The sequence below is a fragment of the Thunnus thynnus genome, chromosome 3, assembly GCF_963924715.1.
Source record: "Thunnus thynnus chromosome 3, fThuThy2.1, whole genome shotgun sequence".
In the NCBI taxonomy this organism is placed as follows: domain Eukaryota; kingdom Metazoa; phylum Chordata; class Actinopteri; order Scombriformes; family Scombridae; genus Thunnus; species Thunnus thynnus.
The window spans coordinates 5,679,558-5,707,504 of NC_089519.1; the positions used below are offsets into that span (position 1 = coordinate 5,679,558).

The following is a 27,947-nucleotide window of genomic DNA, read 5'->3' on the forward strand; positions in this document are numbered from 1 at the left end:
GCAAAAGGAAAATACCACACTATATCTCTAAATGTCAAGGTATGCCTTTAACAGGTCCCTGGTGCACACCTGTCATCTTCCCTTTGACTCCCCAATAAAAGCTGCCAGGGCTCAGTTATAAAGCCTTACAGAGGAAAGGACTCAGTCATGTTTGGAAACATCACGCGACCCTTTGCCATAGCAACAAAAACCTCAAATGAACTTGGGCATGCCAATGGGATGGGAGAATGCCGATGACATGACTGGTTTCTCTTCCGTAACATTGGAAACATCACAGGGGGAAGGACAGAAAAAAATACGGTAAAGATGGAGGGAGAAGAGGTGGAGAGTAGGGACAGACGAAGACGTAAACAATAAGGGAGGGAGAGGATGCAGATCAAGAGACTGAAAAGAGGAGAAGGCGATTAGTAAGTAGAGATGATAGCAAACGAGGAGGGATGGAGGGTGGAAGAGATCGATAAAAAAAGGGGGTGAGGAGGTGAGAGGAGGGCAGACGGAGGGGGTGAGATAGAAATGGATGGATGCTAGGTAGCAGGAAATAAGAGCAGTAAAGGAGAGGAGAGGCGGTGGATGAATAGATGAACGGCTGGATGGATGGAAAGAGGGAAGGGAAGCAGGGGGAAGGGGAGTGGAAGTCATTTGTTGTAGCTTAAGGTCGGATTAGCGCTGACATTCATCCCAAATGAAAGTGTCTGTAAGTATTAGGTCGGCCTGTTGTTAGCTGTATGTGAGGGTCTGTACATGTGAATGTGTGTGTTCGAGTGGGAGGACTGTGTGTAAGGACATGCGGCTGTGAATATAATGTGAAAAGGTAAACACACCTGTGCATTGAGTGTGCGCATATGTTTGTATTAATGCATTGATACACTAATATTTTCCTGGTATCTCTCATCTGTCAAAGTCCACCGAATTCACTCCCAAATGTTCTTCTTACATTTTTTTTCTTTTGATTAAATTATTAGCCTCACTACACACATGGATGTTTTGTGCTGTCTTCTTCAGTATTATCCAGGGGTCTGCTGGTGTCAGTGAGAATACTGACCTCAATTTCACATCCACAATCACCAATCAAAACCATAACAACTTAAAATAATCTGAACAAACGGAAGCAAATTGATACTGAGGGACAGATTTGAGGTTAATATACTCGCTGACACTAGAAACCTGCTTAACACACACACACACAGATGCTGAGAAAGGCAGCTGTTGCTGATTTAATAAAAACAAAAGAAAAAAGAAATAAAAGTGATAAAAAAAGAAGAAATTTGTGAGATATCTATCAGCTGTGTATATATTAGGGGATCTAAGAAAAAGAAGTGTCTTATGATAACACATTTTTTCAGATGAGCTTTGAAACTATGGCCTCACAAATGATCATAGAGTTGAATCAACACCTCTGTGACAGTCTTGACAAAAATGTTGCTGTTGGTTACTTTAAAGCTCTTCATATCTTATATATATATATATAGTATATATGTCTGCCTCTATATGTATGTGCCCCTAATGCTTCCACACTTGCATAAATGTACCATATCGCGTGGGCGGTGGCTGTGCGTATGCATAAAGTGTGAGTTTGAGTGTGTCTAAGCTCATCTCTCTCACACATCACTTTAGCAAGCACGTGGCACTGGCGTCAAGGAGATGGGAAACATGCGGGAAGCAGCAATTATGGAGGGTCAAAACATTTTTCATGGATGATTTCCTTTGGCACAGCTGAGGAACAGGCGAAAGAGGGTGGGAGGCGAATGAGCTGTGAAAGAGGAGGGGAAGGCAGCGATAAAAAAGGACAAAAATTTCCCTAGGATGAAAGGGGAAGGGGAGGTAGGGCGGTGGAAGGAGAAAGAAAGCAGAGGAGATAAAACCGAATGTTAAGAGTGTGTTGAAGAGTAGTTTAGGAGGAGAAAGGAGTGTATGAATGTGTTTAGGAGGAGGAGGAGGAGGACAGGGTGTTTAGGGGAGGACAAAAGAGGAAGAGAGCTGAATGGAAGACAGGGGAAGTATGGAAATGCAGGTGAGAATTTGAAAAGAAAGAGGACACAAAATGTTTTCAGTTCAATTTTTTAGCATGAAGTTTTGCTGCAACACAAGCAACATCATTTTTCTTTTCCAAACTTTTTGGTTATGTTTTATTACTCAGTTATGAATTCCCTTCCTTTGCTGGTTACAAATAGCCAAGAGACATTTTATTGTACAATGTAGGTGAAGCTTTTTTCTACACCATGCATGCATGCCCAACTATGTCTGTATACATATGTAATCACTGCCTGGATTATGATCACAGCAATGTTTTTTTCCACAAAGTAAATGCAACATTTATGTACCGCGCAGAAGTTGTAGGGATGGTGGATGTTGGGAGTTCAAAGCAGAGGACTTTGACACCAGAGAGAGCAGGGTTTGCATCATGAGTCCCGCAAAGGATGCAGCCTGTGATGCTCAGACTCTTCTTTAGATCCTGTCAGATTCTTCTGAGTCCAATCAAGACTTTGAACAAACTTGAGACTCTCAGCAGTCAAACCAAAGTTGCTACTACGCAGATACAATCTACTTAGCTTTAAGAGCTTTACTCGTTTTTTTTGTTCTCTCAAATTAGTTTTCAGATGCATCAACCGTTTAGCCCCAGAACCTCTTTCCAGATATATCCAAAGACTGTAGCAGGGTAATTAGGAGCATGGTGAATGGCATCGAAGATCTAAATTTGGACAATCAGCTTTCTCCGTAAAGGGCTGTCAACTCTGGAACACATTACCGACTGAAATCAAATTAATTCCACATATAAAATCTTTTACAACAAAGGTTAAGTGCTGGATAAAAGCGAACCGGAGCTGTAACGTTTTTGGCTAACTGTATTTTATTGTTAATTTTTTTTTTTTTCGAACTGTACATTTTATTATATGTATTTTATTGTACTTCCATATCTGTAGTGTATTATGGTTTTATGATAATGAAAGCTGTATATTTTAATTACACTGTACATGTAAAGCCTATCTAGGGATAAGAGTTGAAAATTAGCATTAGCTATAAACTCTCCGTGCAGCACATTGCTTTCATGCTCTGTATTGGAACTATTTTAAATTGCATCATCTCTATCAAATAAATAAGTTCAAATAAATAAATTCAGTTTCGACTTCAAAGTACGTGACTCAGAGGTTGGAGGAGGAGGAGGAAGGGGAAGGGGAGAGGTGTGACAGAGGTTGAAAGGACAACAACGGTACAATTTCATCAGCGCGCAAACACACTCAAACACATCATTCTGCACACACAGTTCAACCTTTAAGTTGCCTCACATCACCTTGCCTCCCGTTTCTCCTTTGCTTTCTCTCTCTTGCTGCCCCTGCACTCACACATGGAACACACACACACACACACATGCGCGCACACATACATGCACATACACACACTCCAACAACACAAACAGGAGGGAGGTTGTGAAGCTATCTGAGTGTATTACACAGACCATTAGGCTTGTTGAATGGACAGACGCTGGAATGCGAGCTGACAATGGACTAAATGACAGAGGCTGGAGAGGACATAAAGCAATATCAGCCTGCTCTACTGTACCACACACACACACACACACACACACACACACACACACACACACACACACAACTGCAGGCACAGACAAATGGATTCACACTAACATGCACAGGCAGACACAAATAGAGACAGTAACACTAATGCACTTATACACACACACACACACACACACACCCACGGGCAATGATGCAGCCAAAGGATTAAGATTAAGATTAAGATTTCTTTATTGTCATTTCTCAGCACTCACATACATTGGTATGAAATGTATCTTCTGACCCATCCTGCACACTAGGAGCAGTGGGCAGTTGCGGTACAGTGCCTGGGGACCACCTCCAGTGGTCAGAGGCACTGACAGGGAGTATTAACTCAAACATACATGTCTTTGATGGTGGGAGTAAACCGGAGCACCCGTGCAAACAGGGGGAGAACATGCAAAATCCACACAGAAAGGACTTGTGACGGCTGGACCTTCTTACTGCAAGGCAACATGGCACTGATAACATGAACACAAACACAAACACATACTGTGACAGGCTATGATGCAAAAAAAAGAGACAGACGAAACTCCCACACACATCAAAGACTGAGACACACACACACACACATATCATCTATAATGATGGCCTCAGGCAGTGTGAAGTATAGGCTAATGAATTTTCCGACGTTAATCACACCTTTTTTTGAAAAACATCCACTCCTCCTTGCTATTGGCAGGTATCTGTTAATCTGTTATCTTTCTCATATAAACACACACACATGCGCATTTACATATGCACACACACACACACACACACACACACACACACACACATACACGTAGATACAGACTCAAAGAGTGGAGTTGGATGATGAAAACAAATTTTGGAAGTAAACAGAGAGGCTCTAGTGACTAAGAGAGGACGGGACAGCTGTGGTAGTGTGCTGTGTGTGTGTGTACATCTGTGCATATACTGTCCATACATCTGTGTGTTTACAATTTTTAGATGTCTGAGTTTTTATGTGCATGTACCCAGATACGAGTATGTTTGTGTATACATGCTGTGTAGGAGCGGGCGAGTCTAGATTTCTGTGGTGCTATCTGTTTATTTTGATGTGTGCATTTTTGAGCACTTTTTTTTTTTTGTATGTGTTTTGGTTCATACTGCATGTGTTTGTGTTTACGTGTGAGGCTTCCACAGCATGAGTGTGTACAACAGGGAGTTACCCCCCGCCAGCATTCTAATTTGCTCACCATCCTGCCTTACCCGCAGGTTAAACAACAAGCAACCCAGTCCCAGTGTACCAGCCCAATAACACCTCCAGGCTACAGCGTCTTAATAAACCTCGACATTGTGTCAACAAACAATAAAACTCCATGGTAACCTAACTTCGTTAAAAGTTTCTGTAGTTAACCCAGTTTCACCTTGCTGCAGTCAGCAGCAGCATCGGAGTGGAATGAACTCAAATAATTACTTTTGTGAGTAACATGATAACATAGATGCAAATGTGCCATGCAGGGCATCTAGAGTTTCTTTACTTATCTGAAAAGAGTTGAAGATAATCATAATTTTGCATGTTAGATCTATTGGGCTTGTTTACTCAGGAGTTTGTGCTGTAGGACATGTATCGAGCCAGTCATCCTTATTATTATCATTATCGTTACTTCAGTATCTTTGCATTCTTGGACAGTTGAGAGCTGACAGGAACACTGCCTTGACTGGCACATCCTGACTAACATACCAAATTATCTTTTCTTCTCTTGCCAGGTGATAGCTTGTCTTCCTTTGTTGTTTCTGACGTAGGAAAATACAACCCTCGGTTGAAGAACAAATGGTATTATTGACAGAAGCATTGTCTGGTGAGTCATAGTTGGCGAGGCTGGCTCCTTAGGTGAGAAGTCAAGTAAAATCAACTCAGAAACACACTTGAAGCCACAGTAACATATGTTATATATATATACATATATATATATGATGTGCTGCACCACTTCCTGTTGATGGAAATGGTGTGAAATGATGTGCACCATGTTCTGAGCTTTTTATATATAGTATAAATATATCATCTTCAGTTCTGTGTTGACAGAACACAGGAATGCACATTTTGGAATATATTTCATCAATGTTTTATAAAAGTAATCTAAAGACATGAGGGTTTTAAAGAGTCTGCTTACTCACTTACCTGAGGAGCGGGGATTAAAGAATGTGTGTAGTCTAGAGGGGTCAGCTGTAAGTAGGGACTGTAGGGAGTCCAAAGTTCTACGTGGAACAATCTCGGGACCCTTTTCACCCAATTTGCAACATGCAACCTGCAATCATTTCCTCTCACTCATTTTGACACTTTCAGTAATCAAAACAAACACCACATCCATGCATGCATGCGAACAGGTCCCTGATTAATTTACACCTAAACACCTCATGAGAAAAGTCACCATAAAAACAATCTCCAGTTAAATCTGCATGTGTTATATTTAGAGAGAGAGAGAGCGAGAGAACAATGCATATGATAAAAATAAACAATGTTCTCCAAGGAAAAGCTTTTAGGGTCGGCCTGTCTATCTGCTACCACAATTCCAACCAGTTGTCTGGAGCACTGTCACTGTCAGCAAGTGACAAAATCATGTCTAGGCCTGCACGAATGCAGCATGATTTACATTGACATGCAGAAGGAGGAGATTGCAAAACCACAGGCTTAAGGTTATAGTATGTGGCATTTAGACAGTATTTTTCAGTATTTGCAGAGCGTGTTGTAGTATAACTCCCTGCAGAGCTTTTTCTGTGCTGACGGCTTTTTAACAAACAGCAAATAAGCAACAAAACGTAACCATTTTGCACACTAATTGGTGCACTTGTGTATCCCACTGCACTGGGCCTTTTCCGCTTGACTGCAAATGTAGCCTTTCTGACACTATAAATGTATTAAGGAAGAGAATATTTGATTTCTAACTCTATGACAAGGATCCTGTTTAATATTAAAGCTATAATCCAACAACTCAGAGCCATCAGAAGAAAATAAGTTAACTTTAGTGACTGTAGCCAGCCAACTTACAAAATATTTAAAACCAATTTCTCTGACTTATTATGGCTGACAATTTACAATGATAGAAACAAGACTTCTTTTCAGCAAATGCAGGTTCCATGTTTCAGTTTTGCGGGAATTACTATTCTCTAAGGAGTCGGTGAGTGAGCCGAAACAGCTTCTCTCATGAAGAGACAGAAAGAGGGTGAGTGATGTGAAAAAGTTGCTGAGAAGAGGTGTGGGTGCATTAAGTGCATATGATGACATGAGTGGAGGAAGGGATAGACGGATGAAAAGTTAAAGATAAAAATAATCAACAAAGAGATGAGGCAGTGAGAGAGTGAATGAGACGGGAAAAGAGAATGGATGGCAAAGAAAGATGGAAGGAGGTGAATGAATGTAGGATAGAAAAGGAGATGGAGGGAGAAAGAGAGAGAGAGAGAGAGAGAGAAAGGGAGTTGATAAAAAAAAAAAAATCCAGGAGGACTGCAGGAATCCTGAGAGGATCTGTCAGCTCTCGTTGGCTTTGATTTTAATGGAAGCCAGCGCTCCCCTACCTCTAACCCATTTGGCCCTAATTCCAGCGCTGCTTTCCAAACTTTTTAAACTTTAATGGCCCCTTCTTAAGTGCCAGCTGCTGACAACATTGATTTGGCTTTAAGCCTCACTGTCCCGCACGCCTTTATTTTCTCCTGCAAAATCGACAGAAACATCTATTTTCTGCCATCCTCCTCCACCTCCTACTCATCCGATCCTCCTTCTATCCTCCCTTCATCCGCTCTCCTCTGTTCATTTGATGGTGTCAGCGGTGGAGGGAAAGCTTGTATGAGAATGGATGAAAAGAAATGCTATTTGGATAAGCTGTTCTTTTTAGGGATGTATGTAGGTATTTTTTGCCACTTCTTTTAAACAAGCTTTGATTGGCAAACAGAGAGGAGATACTTCCTTTGCAGACTGTCGGTGAGTTGATTTTGGGGACAGGCTACACACTGATGCAATGACATGCCGTGTTGTTTCCTAATGTGGCACAGCACGAGTACGTGAAAATAGGTACATAAGAAAGGAAGAGTGTTGTGTCATCTGCAATATCCTCTTTTTTTTGGTATCAGACTTCGGCTTTGCTGAGCTTTCATTGCTGCATTGGACTGTTGGACTGCACTTTGCAAAGACAACAGCTCATTGAACAGGATAGCGAGCCCACCACATGTCTTTACCACTGAGTTTCCTGCTGATAAAACTGGGGAAAACATAAAAAGCATACAATAAAACAATTACACTAGATTAAGAAAATCTTGCCAACATGTTTATTTATCACCTTTATAGCCTCAAAGGATGAAATGGTCACATGATTATAAATTATTCATGACCAGTTCAAATTTTTGACTCCTGAGTAGTCAATAAAGTAAAAGCCTCGCGGTGCAAATAGGTCTCCTTGTTGGGAAGGTGAGTATCTCTTGGTTGCACTGACCAATCAGGCAAAGATTTCAAATTATCAATCCAAGTTGGCAAAAGATAAAAAGCAATTATCAGCACCATATGCAATAGATTGCATCCCAGCAGTGGAAGTCCTATCACCCTTCAGCGGATCGACAAAGGCAAGCATCACTGGGTAGCTCCCACACCCCTGGTGATAACAGGATCAGCATCTCGGATGTTAAATGATGCACCTGAGCCGTGCAGGAAAGTTTTGAACCTTTACCTAGAATATTGTTATTTTAGATCAGAGAAGTTTTCTGTTTAGCCAAGCCTCGTGATCCAGAAGCCTCCAGACATAGAAAGGCGTACTGACCGCTGTCCAGGATTCACCGACCTCAAAATAATATCGCAAAATGGGTCCATACTGTCTTTGAAAAGATGAACACAGGTCAACAACTGTTTGAAATTTTACTAGAACAGTATTTTGTTTCTATAGGAGGACCAACAGAATTCATTTAATTGAACTGTGGTGTGAAATCAACTAGCATGTGCAGGTCTGAATGATCCTGTGGATTTACTTCCCTTCCTCCTGAGTACTGGTGTTACTTGCATATCATTGAGAAAAAAGAAAAAAATATATATCTATATGTCTTTTTTTTTCTCAAGGGGTATGCTGAGTCAGATGGGGCTTACAGAGGGGATCGTTGCAAAGACAAAAGCTTTCTTGAACTGTCTGTAATGAGTCACTGTTGTGTAATATCAAATAGTGAAAGGGTATCAAAATTATATATAAAAATTTATATGAAAATGTCACAGATTATTATAATATTTTTCAGAAATGTCAAAAAAACTGGCTGTGAAGTTGGATCTGTCACCTTTGTAGCGATCAAATATGCTTCTCTAAGCTCAAGGATAACATATGTCCTCATATAAAATGGACCCTTATAAAATGGATTGCTTGATGAGGAGACCGCTCTAGACGTTGCGTCAGAGGGCAGCGCTCTCATAAAATGCTTTAGGGGTACAGTGTAATAACTAGAGAAGAGCCAGCACAGGACTAGGGTGAGTAGAGAGTATAGTACAACAGCTGTGATAATCTCTATATGGCTGTAATCTGCATGTACGCCGGCTTCTATTTGTTGAACTGAGCTATCTGTCCTCCTGTCTGTCTGTCTCTATCTGTCTGTGTCTGCCTTCCTGAGTCATTACTGATTGTGAGAAATCCTGCATATTCCTTTGAATGGTGAGAAGTGACCACTTTCCTCCAGAACAATCAGGTTTTCAAGTGGCTGAATTGCACATTTTTACAGGCAGAAGGCAATAATTTGCAGGATAATGATTTGCACCCAAAGTGCAAAAATTTCACACACTATCATAATGCATGAATAATATAACCTGGAGATGTTCTTTGTGCGGTCGCATCAAATTTTTTGTTATTTTAGAATTCAGTTATGTACCTGTGAATGGGAATGGTTACAGGGGAAAAATCAAGGGGCAGAATTTGTTTGACAGAAATTAATGGAGAAAAACACTCAGGCAAAGCATGAAATAAAAAAAAAGTGACATGCAAATATTTTCTTTATTTGAGGGTACGTTTGTGCAGAGAGAAGTGTGTGTGTGTGTGTGAGTGTGTGCGTGAGGTGGGGGAGGGGGGAGGGGGTTGTTGTCCTCCTGAGGGAAACTTTTAAGTAGTCTGTTCAGATATGTTTGTGAAAAGAGGTGAGAAGCAGATTCATTTAAAATAAATCATTCTGACATCAGATATCGTCTATTTTCATCTAATGGTAAACTGATGGTGATCTAAGCTGGATTTCAGCTGTTGTTTAGTAGCTTTGAGTAGCTTTTTGAGCTTTGTGTAACAGATGATGTTTTGGTGTTGAATTAGGTGTTTTTAATAAAAAGGCCCATTAAAACAAACACTGCACGCATTTTGAATGGTGGTGTCACCAACTGGAAATAATAAATAACTATATCTTGAAAATGTATCAGGTTTTCTAAATCTAAATCATATCTTTGCAAGCCCCTGTAGGGGATCTGACATTCAGGTCAGGGGTCAGGGTCACTTATAAAACAGCACCTTTAAACTTGCTCCAGGATACTACAGCAGGGTGGATGCTTGCTGATATGGTGCTTGAACATTAGGTTGGACATCTCTGAGCATGAAGATACTTGTCAGCTGTAAATAATATGTATTCTTCTGTAAAAGTGACAGCTGGACAGTCAGAAAGACTTAAGGTGTTTTTTAAAGGAAATCCCATCATAACCAGTCATATGTGAACAACACAGATTTTCATTTTTAGTGCTGCAAAAAACAAGAAGTGGAGTCGATGTTCTAATCTAATTTCTTTGTTAACAGGAAATTTGTGACATACAGTATGTAAAATACATCATCTACTTTGATGAGACCATCTATCATTCCTGGAGCAAAGCTGCGAGTCACCCCACAGACATCTTGCAACTTCAGCATAATTTCAGCATAATTCTGAAATGAACACAGAAACAAAAAAAAAAAGACACATCCAAAGTTTGTGCTATCCTGGACTAGTAGGGACTAGAATATTCTTTCAAGGGCTGTTGGCATATCAGATGGTGTTTTGTGAGGCACTGGTGTGCCTGAAGGATTATTACAAAGAGAGAATCAACCAGAGGAAGAATATTTCCCCAGTTTTTCCACTACAGTAATTAGTTTGGGGTACAATCATATCTTCTGCCCTCCACTCTTTCCCCAAAAAGAGGTTATATTCTAATGGCTTTATTCTTTTCAAGTGTAACTTCTTTCTTTGTTTTAGAAGCATTGGGGAAAATGCTCTACAGCTGAAGTTTATTATATCAATGTACTGTAACTCTCAAGCTCACAGTACAGTTTTCCTTTATGACGCTGTAATTATTTGAATTTTAGCCTTTCTGAGCAAATTTACACATGCTAACAAGGCTCCTTGAGGTCTTTATAAAGCTGTACCGTAGTGATGGTTTTGTACATTTGGCATAAGGGTGCTGTAGTAAACGCTGACAAGGTTGAGAAGCAGTCCACCACAAGTCCTTCATTTTTTCTAAGCCTCTCATGGTATCAAGCGTTGCCAAAGGCCCACACCACAATCCTTGTTACACCCGGCTTCATGCTATTGTTCACCATAAATAGGGAGACATCTATTTATGCAGGAATGACAGAGAGAGAGAGAAATAGGGGTAGAGGGACTGAGAGACAGAGGGAGATAATGGATGAACAAAGAACAGAAAGAGACAAAAGAATACATGAAACAGAGAGAGAGAGAGAAAGAAAGGAGGTAAAAATTATAATCCCCCCCCCTCCTCCCCTCTCTTTCCCTATTAAGTGACAGCCACAGTGATGTATAACCCTGGCAGTGGAAAGTTAATTAGATAGGCTGGGTTACTCAGAGATGAAGGACTGAGAGGCTGAGAAGGCGAGGAGGGAGGAGGAGGAGGATGAGAAGAAGATGTAGAAGAAGAAAGCTAAACAAAATAAAAAGAGAAGGAGAGAATGGAGGAGGAGGAGGAAAGGGGGTAGTTAGAGATGTGTGTAAGGGAGGAAAGCAGAAGGTGGGGGAACAAGGGAGAGAGAGGATGGAGAGGAGAAGAGTGCTAATAAGGGAAATGACTGAGAGAGAGAGAGAGACATGGTGAGGGGAAGAGGAGAAGTTTAAATAAGAGCAAAGAGTCTAGTTAAAACAATATGACATACAAGCCACAGTGTAAGAAGGGTGCCATTACTGTTGAGTATTTCAAAAACATAAATTATCACAACAGCCTCAATCACACTCTGGCACCGACACCCCATGCGCTCAACTCAAGGACACACTTTAACATGTCGTCTGCACCGCTGAGCAGGTGATTGGATGTCTGCCCTCCATCAAGGAAGTGCATGACATAGACCAAAAGAACAGGATAAAAAACAAATGCCATCAGAGTTGCACACTCAGGCAACTATCTGCCCACCCCAAAAACATGTTTCACTGGAAGACAGTATGCATTCACTGGAACCAAGACCAGCCCAGGGATTACAGTCTGTCTGGACATCCCTTCACCCCTCACAGACCTCCCTGTAATCTCTGGTTGCTACAGAGTCTGTATGTGGCAGGAGGGGGGGGATTAAATCCATCAAATACTGTAAGTAATGTAGGAGTCCCAGCATGCACTGGGTAAGAGGCAGGTCACCTTCCTATCTTAAGGCTGATACATATAGACAAACAAACACAGCCCCATTCACACCTGCTGTATGTGCATGTGTAAAGAACCACATGGAGGAAACCCACAAGGAAAAGTCCAGAAAGACCCCCACCTGTCCAACAGTTAGACCCCAAACTACAAATTTCAAGTATAAAGCACTCAATATACTGATTTTGCTGCTACAACTTCATAATTTGTACCCTCAAAGTTGTTCCTTTTTTAATAATTCTCTTTGTCTTTGCCCCAGTCAATGAGAGAGAGGAGATATGTGGACACCCTTAGAGCTTTTGGCTGTCTTTGACATTCTTCAAAAGCATTGCATGCAGTTTCTGGAGTACTTCATGGCTATAGATGAATGTAAAAAAAGTGTTTTTGTCACTGTTTTAGTTTAGTTTAGTAGTCATTTTGCTTTTGACATTAAGGTAATAGTAAATAACATCTGCATAAGACCTTTACAAGCATGTAGGAATGAGATTCTCTAACATCAAACACTCTCACTGATCCATCATAGCTTAGTTCAAAAATCTATCAATCCACCTGAATTATTATTGGTGCATTATGGTGGTTCTGCAGCTACTTTACTTAATAACATGCAATAATAATATGAGTACAGGCAGAGTTACCAGGAGTTTTACTTGAATACAATGGTGCAGTTTAAAATAAGCTACTTTTGACTTCTTCATAACATTAAACTTTTTGTGCTTCATTAAACATTCTATTTCTTCTAGTGCTTAATTAAACACAAGTTCAAATTCAGCACAATACAAAAGTACTTTTAGTTGAGGAAGACATTTCTATACTCTTTTGAGGGCCTGATTCACTCAGACATACATGCCTCACAATGCTTGCAGACCACAGTATACTGTAACTGTCTTTGTTCTGGCTCATAATCTATGTTCAGTATTTCATGTTGTATATAACTACCTCACTGGATCAAATATCTCTATGCTCACTTCTCCACAGCTGTAATATACTGTATGTCACTCTGCCTGGCTGCACATATTCCAGAAGATTCCACCATCTATTGTATATCTGACATTCTCCCTTATTATTTTGTTGCCGATATGCCAGAGCTGTCCCAATATTTTGGTGACGTCTGTGTGCTAAATTTAACTCAGATATTGTAGCGTCTGGTGATATGGATGCAGTCGTGTACTTTTTCCGAGTAAGGCCCAGTGGACAGAGACAAGATAAGGAAATAAGAGGGACGAAGAAGTAAGGAGGAGAAAAGAGGAGCAGGAGGAAGAGAGAAGATTGTGATAGAGGAGAGGAAATGAGAAATGAGTTTAGGAGAGGAGCATCAAACTTTTTCTGTTGTTTTGTAAGACTTCTGTTATCTGTGCATGTATGTGTGTGTGTGTGTGTGTGTGTGTGTGTGTATGTGTGAGATTACGGCTGCATTTGGGGTTGTATATAAGAATGTGAGAGTGTATGTATTTGTGATAGAAAACTGTATGTATCTGTGTGTGTGTGTGTGTATGACTGACAATGACAGTGAGTGTGACGAGAGGGGGCCATTCTTCTGTTAATTACTGAGTTAATGACACATTATGCTCTAGCGGACATGCAACATGGCAGGCTGACACACACACACACACATACATACAAACACGAACACAAGGATAATGGCTAAGTCTGCTTCGGTGCTCACGCAACGTGGCAGGCTGCTGTGCAAAGAGCTTGACAGTGAGATAGCAGGCTAACAATGATACACACACATACAAACACACACACACACACACACACATACACACACACAGCAGCAGCAGCAGCAACTGACAGGGAACCTCATCAAACCAGCTTTAATGAAGTCACTTCTCCCAAATAGAAGAGGGGAAGAAAGGAGTGATGAGAGGAGGAGGGGAGAGAAGGAGGACAAGGTCGCCTGGATTGATGACGCTCATTAGCCTAATAAGGTACTTTAATGAAGCGGGCCCAACACTATAGAGTGCCACAGAGTCTAAAGACACACGCATACACCTCACTGGTTCTGCTAGTTTGTGTTGTCCCTTGTATTTACACATGAACATAGAAACTTTCATCCACTTCTCTGTCTATTTCTCTCACGTACCTACACACACACCACAACACAAACACACAGACTCGATTCATATTTTCAGGTGTACTTAAAGAATGCAGATCAATTAATTCTCACAGATATACTGAATACACATTAAAATACACCGATACAAATCAAAAAGATGGAAAAAAACACATGCGCACACTCACCTCTCCTTCTGAGGACTGCAAGAGGAGGTCTTTCCTACAAGAGGCCGTGAAGTCTCCCACTCCAGCGTTGACCTCCACCCCTCTGGGGGCTTCCAGGGTCAGGGTCCGGGTCGGCGACTCCAGCCTGAGAACCATAAATACACTTTAGTCATGCTGTTAGCAGTCGAAACACACACCTGCACAGACATACAGTATGAACAGACACGGTAGTTTTAGCCTGATGCTTTAGCTTCCATTAGACTATTACTACAAAATCAATAATGAGTTGACTGTGAACAAGGTTTTCAATCCCCAAGCTACTCAATCAAAAGCTGCAGAAGACTGTGATTGTACTGGTAAAGTTAATATAACAAAGGAAAAATCAGCATTCGCTAATTCAATATTTAATCTTGACTAAAGACCTTGGTGGAGTACAACACCCTGGAGTTACACAAAGATAAACATTAAACAACATCCTGCTGCTTGAATAGGCAACTGAACAGTGAATTAGTGAGTGCTGTTTTTTTCCCCTCACATCGTACCTTTTTGAACTTCCTGGATCCTGTTGGATTTGAGAAATTATAGGTAGAGCACATTTGTTTACAAGCAGCTTCTACAGTAATTTAGTCTCTTAAAATGATACATAATAAAGCAAGTACAATTTTTGAGCCAAAGGTATTGTACCACTGTCATGTCATAAATATATAAGCTTTTGATTATTTCATTAAATTTGCTAATGTAAGTGGGCTAATACTGATACATGCCTAAATGACCAGGCTCCAAAGATGTTCAGTGACATGGTGAAACCTCTCAGGGTTTCAGGCTCAGCGACACAGGGGAATTCAGGGAATTGTAAGGTGCATCTTGATATCATACCCCCAAAATTCTTTAAAGAGGTCCCACCTGTCATTGGCCCTGCTTTACTCACTATTATAAGCATGTCCCTCACCGCTGGCTATGTCCCAAATCAATTTAAGACAGCCAGTGTCCAGCCCCTTCTCAACAAACCCGGCCTTGATCCATCTGTATGGAACAATTCTAGACCCATTTCAAAATTACCTTTCATTTCCAGAATACTAAAGAAACTTGTTGCTGAGCAGCTTCTTCAAGTTGTTGAAGGGAATAACATCTTTGATAAATTTCACTCTGGCTTTCGCTAACACCACAGCACTGAAACTGCTCTGTTACAAGTCACAAATGACATCCTTGTGCAGGCTGATAGGGAGGAATACTCCATCTTGGTCTTACTCAATGTGAGCGCTGCCTTTGGTATCTCAGGGAAAGCTCTGGAGTGCTTTGTGTCATATTTATCAAATAGATGTTTTTCAGTCTATATGGGTAACTATGTGTCCTCATCTGCTCCACTGTTATATGGGGTGCCCCAGGGGTCAATCCTCGGTCCTATTCTTTTCTCTTTGTATATGCTTCCTTTGGGCCAGATTGGTTGTATATACTATCATTATTACGCGGATGACACTCAGCTATATTTTTCAGTAAAACCAGATGATTTTATCAACCTAGACACTCTCTACAACTGTTAAGCCACAATAACAGTACTGGATGTCTCTCATTTTTCAGCGTATTGACCCACTTGCCCCCTATGTCAAAACTAACGCTAGGAATCTTGGCGTCATATTTGACCCTAAATTTGAAATACCATGTCAACAAATTGGTTCAATCCTGTTTTTTTCAACTAAGGAACATTGCAAAAATCAGAACATTATTATCTGCCACTGACTTAGAAAGTATCATTCATGTCTTCATTTTTTTGCACCTCGACTGCTGCAATGTCCTTTTCACCTGCCTTAGTCAAGCTGCCTTGGCATATCTTCAGCTCGTACTCTCATATTTTTTGAATGTTTTTTTTGTATGTATCCAAAATGTATTCTCAAGTTTAATTGTTGGCTGGTACTGGGGATTAATCAATGATCTCCTTACTTTGCAAACCGTTCTTAAAGAGGGACCAGTCATGTAGTGATGAATAATCAGATGATTTTCATCAAGTGTTTTTGCTATTTTAATTGTATAATTGCTTGTGTTTTATCATTCTGAATGTGTTCTATAAAGACAAACATAGTGGTGGGCATCACAAACTAGCTCAGACTATAAATGCTGTGCCATGTGGCACGGGTCCATGTTACTGTATGTACTTGTCCCTATAAAAATAAAGACATTTAATAAACTGTAATGCAAACAGCATTGGACTATGGTTGTAGAGAAGGTTCAAGGTGTGTTTGTTGGTATTTGATTCAAGCAGTTTTTAGGTAGATAATGTACACTGTAGAAAATTAATTAAAAAGGTTAAGCTCAGACATTTTACACATCTTTATACAACAGATAAGAACCAACACATCGCCTGAGAATAGTTGCAAGTTACAGTTTCCTGATGCATGAGTTTTTGTACGATTTTCTAATCATTTTACTGCATAGTAACTCTATCATTGTCTTTGAGAAGACCTACAAAAATGAATATGAAGAATGAGGAATTGTTACACTGCTGTGCTCAAAAGTGCTCTGGCCATGGTTGGCGTCACTCCCCTTGGAGTGTGAAGGGTCAGTAGCTAAGTCTGTGATTCAAAGTTGAAAACAATATGAGATGATTAAACAGCTTGGTGGTGTTAGATAAGCACAGTGCATCGCCCAAGGGCATGTTGGCGAGTGAAATTAAATAAATAGCGCTTACAGCAAAGCAGACAGAATTACAATTTATAAAGTGGGAGTATAAAAAAATTAAACAGCGTATTCACAACAAAGATCGAATACCAAAAAATTCTTTACTATAGGGGCTCTTTTCCAAACAATCTTTGCTCAAGGGCACTTTAGAGGGCTGGTTTCCCAATCCCTACTGAGAGGTTGAAGGGATTAAGCATTCAAGCCAGAGGATAGATTAACTGAACTCATGATGTCCAGTCTGTGGCCAAGGAAGAGGAACATAAACAAGAGAAACCTGTGCCTTGCCCACAGGCACTTTGGTCCAGGGTAATCATACCGAGCTTCCTCTATTAATGTCCTTCAGCTGACTAGAATCCCCAGGATGGAGAAAATATATTCCCTTCATAAAGACACACTGGCAAGGATTAATTCTACAGCTCAGAGTTTCAATCTGGGGAACTAAATAGTAGCAGACCAAAAAAAAGCTCCTTTGGCAGAAGTTTTCCATGTTTGGTTGCACACAAGTAATGAACAAGCACTTAAGAAGATATTTCTGTCTCAATGTTGCCCCTTTTCTGTTGTTAGGTTTATTTTCAAGGTATTTATTTTTTATTAGTTGGTTACTTTATTGAACTGCAAAAATCTTTCAACTTGAAAAGTCATTTGGTCAAGTATTGAGTCTTTAAATACACATTTTTAGTAAAAGCATCAACAAGTTTAATGAGTAAATATAATTTATTTCAAATGCAGTTTCCATGGATTTCAGACTTTTCCTTCATTAAGTGGCAATAGCCTGAAGTGTAGCAGATCACTAGTATCAGGATGATGTCACTTGATTTAAAAAAATGGTTGAAACAAAGTGGTTTGTATCAGAATTAAGTCATCTAACTGAACTGATTTGCGATAATTGTTTTAATGGAAACAGGAGTTTATAACTATACTGAAAAAGAATGTCAGTGTTTCAACAAAGCTTCCTTTGTTGTTTTAATTTCATTGGTTTTAACATGCAAAAAGTCTCCATGCGTATCTCAGAGAAAACTTCAAACCATTTATTTAGGCTGTTATAATTTCCTCTTTTAACATTTCTGAGTTGACTGTTTATCAGAGTCAACTCTGGTATTTCTTCTCGGTCGAAGGTAAGGGTATTGAAGGTGTAGGGGAGTCATGAGGGTGGATTAGAGGTGAGGGAAGGTTTGCTGCTGTGCAGTGCTGAGCATCCAAGTGATAGTGTTGGAAGCAGACACTTCACATTGGGCTTGACTTATTGATCTGTAACAGAGTGTATGCTGCGGCAGTCAGAGGTTAAGAAGGAGAAAAACAAAGAGAGAGACAGGCAGACAACCAAACAGACAGACAGACAGATAGACAAGAGACTGAAAGAGAGTTGGGGAGAATGAAAACAGAAACACTTATCCTATTATTCATTATCCTATAGTTATGCATGTTTAGTGGGCAGAGAGGGAGAGAGAGGGAGAGAGAGATAGTGTGTGTGTGTGTGTGTGAGAGAGAGAGAGAGAGACAGAGAAAGTGAGCTTACTGGCCTAGTCAACAGCAGTGATCTGAGGATCTTTGTCTCGTTTGACAGCTAAGGCAATTACAGTGATGCTACTGCAGGCTGAAACCGGCTCTGATGGGCAGGCACACACATACATACTGACTATCTATCACTCAATGTCTCTCGCCCCTCTCTCTCCATCCTGACATCACACTCTCTGCTCGCTTCCGCCTCTCTTTTATCTCACCTGTCTGTTTTCTTCACAAACATGCCATCTATTACTTTCTTTACCTGAGTTTTTTCTCATTTTTAATTTGTCTATATGACGTTCCTCTCTCTGCCTTCTGCTTGTGAAGTTGGTTTGGCTTCCTGGCTCAGGAGCCGATAGGTGGCGTTGGAGAGGGACGTCAGGAAACTACTTACACCTGAGTAGTTTAGACCTCAGCTTATTTAAGTGGCTTCATTATTAACCTCTGTCTTCAAACTTTAAAAACATTTATTATCCATAAAGTGGCGTAACATTTTTGACAATCAAGAGAAAATGCAATGTGGAAATGTGAACAGTACGAGGAGCTGTAGGAAAACGGAGCAGTGGCTGAGTGTGAGATGTTGTAAATTGTATGATGGTGTGTTCGATTCTTAAACCACAAGAGCAGATCAATTCTGTAGTAGTTGGCAACAGAAAACCCCAGAAAAAGAACTGCTGTGTGATGCATTATCATGAATATGACCAGGATGGGTGTGTTTCACAGTAAAATTCCCATGAACATTGATTAACAGCTGAAAAATTGGGTTTGAGGTTTCATACAAGTTTCAACTTGATTAACTTGGGTTTAATTTATGTATTAGAGGGTACTCTCGTGGCCAGCGTTAATGCTGTGTATCTTATTGCTGTTCTTCGAATGATCATGTTCTTAATTTATGAAAGTGTTTTGTGCACCTGAGGTATCAGCATTTTTCATATGGTCCTCAAAAATACTTCTTAACTTGTGAATTTGAGGAAAATAGTGTGCTTGACAATGAACGGCTGGCCTTGAAAGTGATTCTTTCAGGAATTTGCCTCAGCTCTTTGTCCCTCTCTTTATTCAACAATCAGTAATCATGATAGGCCAGCTAAATGGCTTGTTAAAAGATAGATTCACAATTTTTTAAGCCTGTCTTAAAGCAATAGTCAGATGAACAGATACTGGCCATTAAGATATCCCTTCCTGATTAGCATCAAATGCGAGTGATAGCTGACAAAATCAACAGTCATTTGGTGTGAAAATGCATTCCAACAAAGAGAGAACATCAAAGAGGGAATTTAATACTAAAAAAGCTGCAAGACATCTGATTTGACTGACTTACTGACTGCCAAAGCCTCATATTAGCTTCAAAAGATAAACTTTGAAATGCTTTTTACAGAAGAAGGACTGTGGATTTTGTCCTCCACCACTTATTGTACACTGAAAGCACATTAAGAAGGGATCTCTTAATGTTTATTATGAACAGGAGGAATGATTACAGCCAGCAAAACCTGTTTCAATGTTCATATGTGTGCCTGAATATTATTTTAAGACAGACTTGAAAAATCGTGAACCTATCCTTTAAGTATATATAATGTTTATATCTTCATCATGTCCTTCCTTCACAACACAAACATGCACACACAGCCACATAAAGTTTCTGGTCAGGCCTCTGCTTGGTCGTGTTTTTTCATGGTGCAGATAGGAGATAGGAGTCTGCAGCTGAGCCGTTATCTTTGCAATTCATTACTATTAGAGAAAACTGTCTCGCCTCCCTCTCTGCTTCTAATTCTTACATTATTCCTTCCTTTCTTTCTTTCTCATGCCAACAGTCCCCTCCTCTCTCTCTCACAGATCTGTTTTGACCTTCAGTTGCAACAAGGCCATTTTATACAGCGTCCATATTTGTCGAACCTGACAAGCAGGACAGAAATACATCAACATGAAATGTTTTTTATCTTAATTCATTTCTGGGGGAGAAACAGAAAGAGGGGGAGAGGAGGGCCTTAGATATTCAAAAAGAATGACAAAGAAGATAAGTTCAGAGGAGAAGAAAAGAGAGAAGACACATTTTAAGTGAACTCAGATATGCATCTGTCAAAAATACAAATACAGAGTTTTATGGTTCGATCAGCAGTCCCCTTTCTATATTCTTATGTTAACATTGTATATCTGAGTTTGTGTTCACTGCTGTTAAATCCTGAGTTAGAAGGCTATTGTGGATTTTGGGTTTCCAGTGGCTTTAATTTGCCCCTTGTGGTTTCAAAGCCAACTTAGAATTGGATGAAGTATTTGATCAAGAATCCTCATTCTCATTTGTAGTTTAAAGTGTAGCCCAAATATTTAAATTTGAGAAGTGAATGATTTTGTGTATGACCGTTGCCTTAATTATGAGTGAAGCATGTAGATCATTTCTTTTGCGTAATACAAGGATGTTAACCTGAAAAAACTCCAGGATCACATTTTCTAGACTGTTTAACAAAGTCAAAGCTCACCACTTAATGCTTTAAAAGTATTGGTGCACCAAACTTAAGTATCAAGTATTTAATTTGAGCTTGAGAGCTTATAATGCCTAAATGTGAAAAAAGAGAATTTTCCTTGACCTCTGACCGTGGGAAGAAACTGCGGTCTTTCTAGAGAAATGACTTCATTTGGTGTATTTTTGAAACCAATATGGGAAGTTGTGGAGAAAAATGTTCAAATCGGAGCTTTTTAATGTGACTTATATTTCCCAGAAGACTTGGCTGACATTCATCCTGCCCTTTTCCTCTTCAGAGCCGTTGAAGGCCACACCACCTTATCGCCACCTTGCCATTTAGGATGCGAACCTTTAACCTTTTCACGCTAAATGCTCTGTCACCTGCCTCAGTGCCAACGCCGTCACCATCCAACCCCGTCCAAGAAGCACTTTAAAAAACATTTTAAATTTCAAAAAGTGGTGCTGAGTGATGCATTGAGACAAGGCTGAAGATAAGAAAAGCTGCAGCCTTTGACTTTTAGTGAGTTAGATTGAGACAGAATGCAGAAATGTGGCATTTTAAAGCCTCCTGACTTTTGCAGTGAGTCTGTGTCTGCGTGAGGAAAGGTGATGCTGCGCATGGCCGCTGCTGGTCATTTCGGTGCCCTAAGTGTAACTGCTTTGTGGTGACCCCCGCCCCCTCCCGAACGATAGAGAACCAGAGCTATACAATCACAATATACTGTATGTTACACTATAGAACTAACTATACAACAGGCAAAAAACCCTAATAATAATAAAAAATAATAAAATAAACCAAAGAATTATATTTTCATTATCAATGTCACCATTAAATTAAAATAAATTAATATAAATAAAGTAAACTGTACAATTAGTCACACATCACAGATGAACAGTCACAAAACTTAACAAACTTTGCAAAGACATTAGCTTAAATATTACACTACAGAACTATAGAACAGGCAAAAAACAAAACAAAAACACACACACAGTATTTGAAAGTGCAATCGTCTTCAATAAAATAAACCAAAGATCGATGTGATTTTGTGTTGTAGTATAACCAACAGGAGACCATTGATGTGTGAAGTGATTCTGGGGAAATTACACTGTATAAGAGTGAAGTTAATGAATATTTTTGGTGTTGCACTTTTTAGATGGACCCTGCGCCCTCATCTCATACCCGGCTGTACATAGAGACCGATGTTATTAGTCCAGCTTCGAGGACGGCTCTTTTGGGTGACAGTTAGTTCATTGTCTACCTTACTATGGTAGGAAAGAGGCATCATTTGTGTTTTAACAACGTTTCACTTACATATATAACTATACAGTAACTTCACAGTTATTGATCCGGGAAGTTTGAATCTGTGAATATATTTCCAACTTTCTTGAGGTGTTGTTTTGTGCCCCCTCCGTGCCCTCCGAACAGCACGTGATGCACGTGTACGTAATGTTGGCGCTGATGCAGCGTGTTTAAATCGCCCCATGAATCCTTCAGGTGTAAAAAAAAAAAAGAGTAAAAGAGAAAGCCTTGGGCTGTTTTAAAAGGTTATAAAAGTCCCTACTGAGTTACTGAGGTGGGACAGGAGACAGTCAAGGTACATTAGAGGTTTGTCTTTGTGGAGAAAATGTGTGTGTATGTTTGTGTGAGCCAGAAAGAGCAAGAGATAGATAGTTTGTGTGTGTGTGTGTGTGTCTGTGTGTGTGTGTATGTATTTGGTGTTAAAGAAGGGTTATGACCACTGAAGAGTAAATGTTGTACTTCAGCAACTCTGGGTGCTTAAATTTGAATTTCAACCAGGAAAGTTGTGTGTCTGTATTTATGTGCAAGAAAGAGAAAGTTAGAATAACATTTTCAGACAGTACGTTCATCAGTTCACGCAAACAGTTTGTGTGTTTCCACCATAGTCTTGTCATGATGTTAATGTCTCTGTACATCTGTCCACCTTTACATCAGTTAGTTACTCCAAAACAACTTTCGGAGGCTCTCGCTGTCCTCCTCGTTGTGAAATGTAGCTGAGGGAATGGCTAATGGCAGAATGCGCAAGGAGAAAAAATGTCAAGCGATTTCATGCCTTTGCGCCTTTGATGGTGCACCAACCTGATAATTTAATCAGTAGTGAAAGACTAGCTTCACTCTTCCACAACTTCAACCATTCAATCCATTGTTCATTGACTTGTTTTTGCTAGAAAAGAGACAGAACTCTATATAGAAAAAAAGAGAATAAGGAAAAGAAAAAGGGGGTGAGTAGAGAATGGATTGGTGCAAGAAAAAATTAAAAAATGAACAATGTTGTGTGTTCCAGTCCAATGGTGAATATACAAAGTGCAGCTTTGTATTAACCATAATAATCGATTAAAATAATCAACTTGTTGACTTTGTCTTGGTTCATGGAACAATGGCTGATTATGTTTTCACACTAACATAACTTTTACTTTACTTCTACTGTAAGTAATGACGGTGACCTGTAGAAGATATTTTTCAAGTGTACAGTACTCGAAAGCATAATGAAGTGAGATTGTCTCAGTTCTGAATGACTAATTATTACCTCTTGATGTCCATGTTTAGTACTTAATGTAAAAAATGAGAAAAAGGAAAAGAAAACTGAAACACCTTCATAGAAGTCTGTCTGTGCATTAAAGTCAACTTCTGACTCCCAAAAAACAACTGAAGCACAACATACTTGTTCTTGCTGTTACTTGTTGTTATTGTTGCAGTCTTATGTCTATATCTTTTTTTAATCTTTTTTTTTTTGACAGTTATAAAGCAGCAGTAAAGGAGGCAAAAAGGGGATTACGGCAAGAAAAGTGGAACTACAATTCCAGGAGGGCATATGGCAAGGTCTAAGAATCCTAAGAACTATGACAGATTACAAGATCCCACTTCTCCCCCACCCCTGTCAAGTGCTGATGTGTCTCTAGCAGGTGAGCTAAACAACTTCTATGCTCACTTTGAGGCCATTGGCAGCCAGCAAGCAAAAACAGCTGAAGCAGAGCTTAATGGATGGGTGGATGCATTTTTCACACCTGTCATCCTTTCTGAGTATGAAGTCAGGAGGGCTTTCAAGCACATGAACACCAAGAAAATGGCAGGACTAGACGGTATCAGTGGGTGGGTCCTCAAACTATGTGCTGTCCAACTAGCGCTGGTGTTCCCAATGGTATTCAACCTGTTCCTGGCTCAGTCTTACATACCCACGTGCTTCAAGAAATCCACCATCATTCTTGTGCCCAAGAAAACAAGACTAGCCTGCCTGAATGAGTACCGCCCACTACCCACTACAGTTTGCCTACCGTCCCAACCGATCAACGGAAGATGCCATAGCACACATCCTCCACACCACCCTATCTCACCTAGACAAGAAAGGGAGCTGTGTGAGATTACTGTTCATTGACTATAGTTCAGCGTTTAACACCGTAGTTCCCTCCAGGCTTCATCACAAAGCTCAAGGACCTGAGATTAAACACTTCACTGTGCATGTGGATCCTTGACTTCCTGACGGGCAGACCCTAGATAGTGAGGGTAGGAGGACGCCCCCTGCTGTACTCCCTGTACACACATGACTACGTAACTACTTTCAACTCCAACACTATCGTCAAGTTTGCTTACGACACAGCTGTGGTGGGCCTGATCACAGATAACTGTGAAAAGTTCTACCTGAAGGAAGTAGAGGACCTGCCCTGCTGGTGTCAGGACAGCAACCTACTCCTGAATGTCAGCAAGGCTAAGGAGCTGATAATGGACTTTGGGAAGAAGCAAGGAAGGTACTACACCCCCCTTAATGTCAATGGGTCCTTGGTGGAGAGGGCAGACAGGCATCACTGAGGGCTTGACCTGGGCGCTGCATACTGATTCAGTGGTGAGAAAGGCAGAGACTGTTTCACCTCAGGCGCTTGAGGAAATTCCAAATATCCCCTCAAATACTGAGGAATTTCTACTCCTTCACCATCGAGAATGTCCTGATGGGGAACATCACTGCCTGGTATGGAAACAGCACTGAATAGGACTGCATGGCTCTGCAAAGATACAACAGACAGTGCTATATCCTGTCTAAAGGATATTTACACCAGGTGCTGCAAGAATAGGGCTAGAAGAACCATTAAGGATCCCAACCACCTGGATAATGGCCTTTTCTCTCTGCTTTGGTCAGGAAGAGGGTACCGGATACACCAGACCAGCACTTAGAGGCTCAGGATGATATCTATCTATATATGTATGATATATGTAGATATGAAGTCAGAAAAACAATGGGACAGTCTATGCTTTGCTTCATCAGCATTGTTTTAGTCTTCCATACAGCAGAGTCTGACAGAAAAAAACATCTGAGCAGAGAAACATTAGAGCTCCCTCACAAAGGCAATGAAAAGACTGCAGTGCATTTAGTCTCAGTAGCGTGCGTGTTGTCTTTACCCATCTATGATCCACACCTTCTGTCATGAAACAGCTTTTTTAATGTGATAAGGGGTAGGCAATCTGCAGAAAGCTGAAAAAAATTACCTTGTACAGGTGTAAGAAGGCAGATATGAAGTTATTTATTTGATATAAATAATATTCACCTGACTCAAAAGCACACTTTTGCACAAGTTCAGTTGCTTGTGTAGCGATCAATCATGCTGGCAGAGTCAAGGCTCAGTGGAAAGAGACATCATCTTAAGAGGCTGCCACAGGCCCTTGGTGTATTAATGACATCTGTAGCAATTGTGTTGCAGTCCTTGTTATTTGATATGTCTTGCCAATGGTACTATCTTGTATTTTTCTAAAGATTGGATGAAACTTTAATGATCCCTGCAGGGAAGATGGGTATTTGCAGCAGCATAGAGGAGGATATAGATAAGAACAGAACAAATACTGAGTATTAAAGATAATTCGATAAGTAATTGCCACAGCAGAACATACCGGAATTAACACAACAGATAAAAACTCGCCAACAGATTTACAGGTTAGAAGCATATCTGCAAGTGTGCAACTGTAGCGGTTCACATTATTGGTTATACAGATGGAAGAACATATGTTGGGAAATGAGATTGTGAATGTCACTCTGCTCCCATAAAAACTGATAAAGTGCCCCTGGGAAAGGCACCTAACCCCACTGTTCCATTTTAATGTACAGAAACCACTGCCTCCACTGCATTTTGTGCTGATAATATGAACAAAATCTTGCAGCACAAAGTGTGCATTTTTCCATCTTATCAGATGCGCTATTCAGTGGGTGATGATGTTCTGCAGTCTTCTTGAAAATGAAATGAAACACAGGTAGGGAACAAATAACCATAAACCAGTACTGAATACATAAAGTGAGTGTACTGTGTGTTGAGCACTAATTAAGAGTAGTTTTTATTTTTGTGTTTTATTTATTATTATTTCTTTTAATAAGGAGAATAGAGGATTCCCTGTCAGACCCAGCTGCATTGCTCTGAAGCAGTCACTTTCAGGTCACTTCTCATTAAACCTGCATTGTGTACACAACACTGACATATCACCACCTTTTAAGACAAAGGTGATGGCAAACTTGTTAGCAAACAGTTGCTTCTTTACACAACCAGCAGTTACAGAGTGACATTATCATTCATTTGGAGTCGTGTTTCTGTCCTCCTGGTGAATGTACGGCCAGTATTCACTCTTACAGCTCTGTTTTGGTCTCTACCGACTCCTGAAGGAAATATATCTCTCTTTAGCTGCTAAATGCTCCACTATGTTCACCAGCTGGTCCTTAACTGTGTCTGTTTGCCATTCGATGCTGAGCAGGTAGTGTACAGTGGGGGTTTTAGAGCTTTTTCTCTAAAAAAACAGCTGCCTGCAGTGGCCATAAATGGCAATGAGAGCGATGAGAGTGGACCAGAACAGTAAAGTTGTAGCTGGATAGCTAAAAAATGAGCTGAAACTCACTATAAAGCCTCGTAAAGGTGAGGAGAGCTTCAGAGTTGCAGATAATTCTCTGTAGGTTCATCACTTCGAGACATTACATTTGATATATTTCTATTATACAAAAAAATACCTTTTACAACCTTTAACTTCAATTCTAAAACCAGATGCAACAAGGAAACTCATACATAACACGTATGCTGTCTTCTCCCCAAACAATGTGGGCCAGTTAGATATATAAGTGTGAAAAAACTTGCATTTGCAACAATGTGCATTGTTCGTCTGTCCTTGCTTCTTGATATTCGGTGATTGTAGAAATGCATTGAAAAAGTAACTGAATAAATCTGTGATCTTTTGGAAGTGAGTACAGGCAAAAGTTAAAAAACTAAGCATAAACTGTGCTTCAAGAAAATTAAACTTTATATCTTTCAAACATGAGATGCAGGGTCATATGATTGGCTACAATTTATAATTTTTAACTTTAACATTTGGACAAAACCTGATTAAAAGCACCAAAGATTTTTTGTGATACATAGGTGAGCAAATGAATAGAATAAAGAGCAGGAGGACAGGATGATAGATACAGGAGATAACAGGGTAGTTCATACTCTCCCCCTAGTGGACACATGTAGTAGAGAGGACAAAGAACGAGGGCATGAGGAAAGAGAGCATGGGGAACAAAGATAGAGGAAAGCAGAAAGGTAGTGTGTTGATAGCGAGAGAGGAAACGCTAAGCAACGACAGAGACAATCATAAGATCAACTCTGTCTTTCTCTGTTTCTCTGCCTCATTGCCTGCCCTCCTACAGTCATCCTATCAGCTGCTCTCTCACTCCTCCTGGCAGTCCCTCGCCTCAAGGCTGGACTCTGGCTGTGCTCGCTCTCTCACTCTCAGATGAAAACATACAGACAGAGAAGTCCAACCCCACCTTTTTTACCTCTCTCGCTTTCTCTTTTAAATTTTTGTTTTCTTTTTCACCCCCTTGTGTTTCAGCGTCTCTCATCATTCAATGCCATATTTGACACTCTGTGGTACAGAAATGTGACCTTTGACAAGGTTAGTTGAATATTGAGTTTTTAAAAAGATAAATCAAGCTTTAAAATCTGCTGATAGAGT

General features: G+C 40.2%; 1 protein-coding gene across 5 annotated transcripts in view; it reads right to left on the minus strand.

Annotated features, from left to right (window-relative positions):
- LOC137176234 (zeta-sarcoglycan) overlaps window positions 1-27,947 on the minus strand; it is a 366,313-nt gene that overhangs the window by 6,018 nt on the left and 332,348 nt on the right. For all 5 annotated transcript variants that reach the window (XM_067582401.1, XM_067582435.1, XM_067582409.1 and 2 more), the window contains one exon: window positions 14,362-14,485. In XM_067582401.1, coding sequence (XP_067438502.1) covers window positions 14,362-14,485 — 124 coding nt within the window. The remainder of the gene's footprint in view (window positions 1-14,361; window positions 14,486-27,947) is intronic.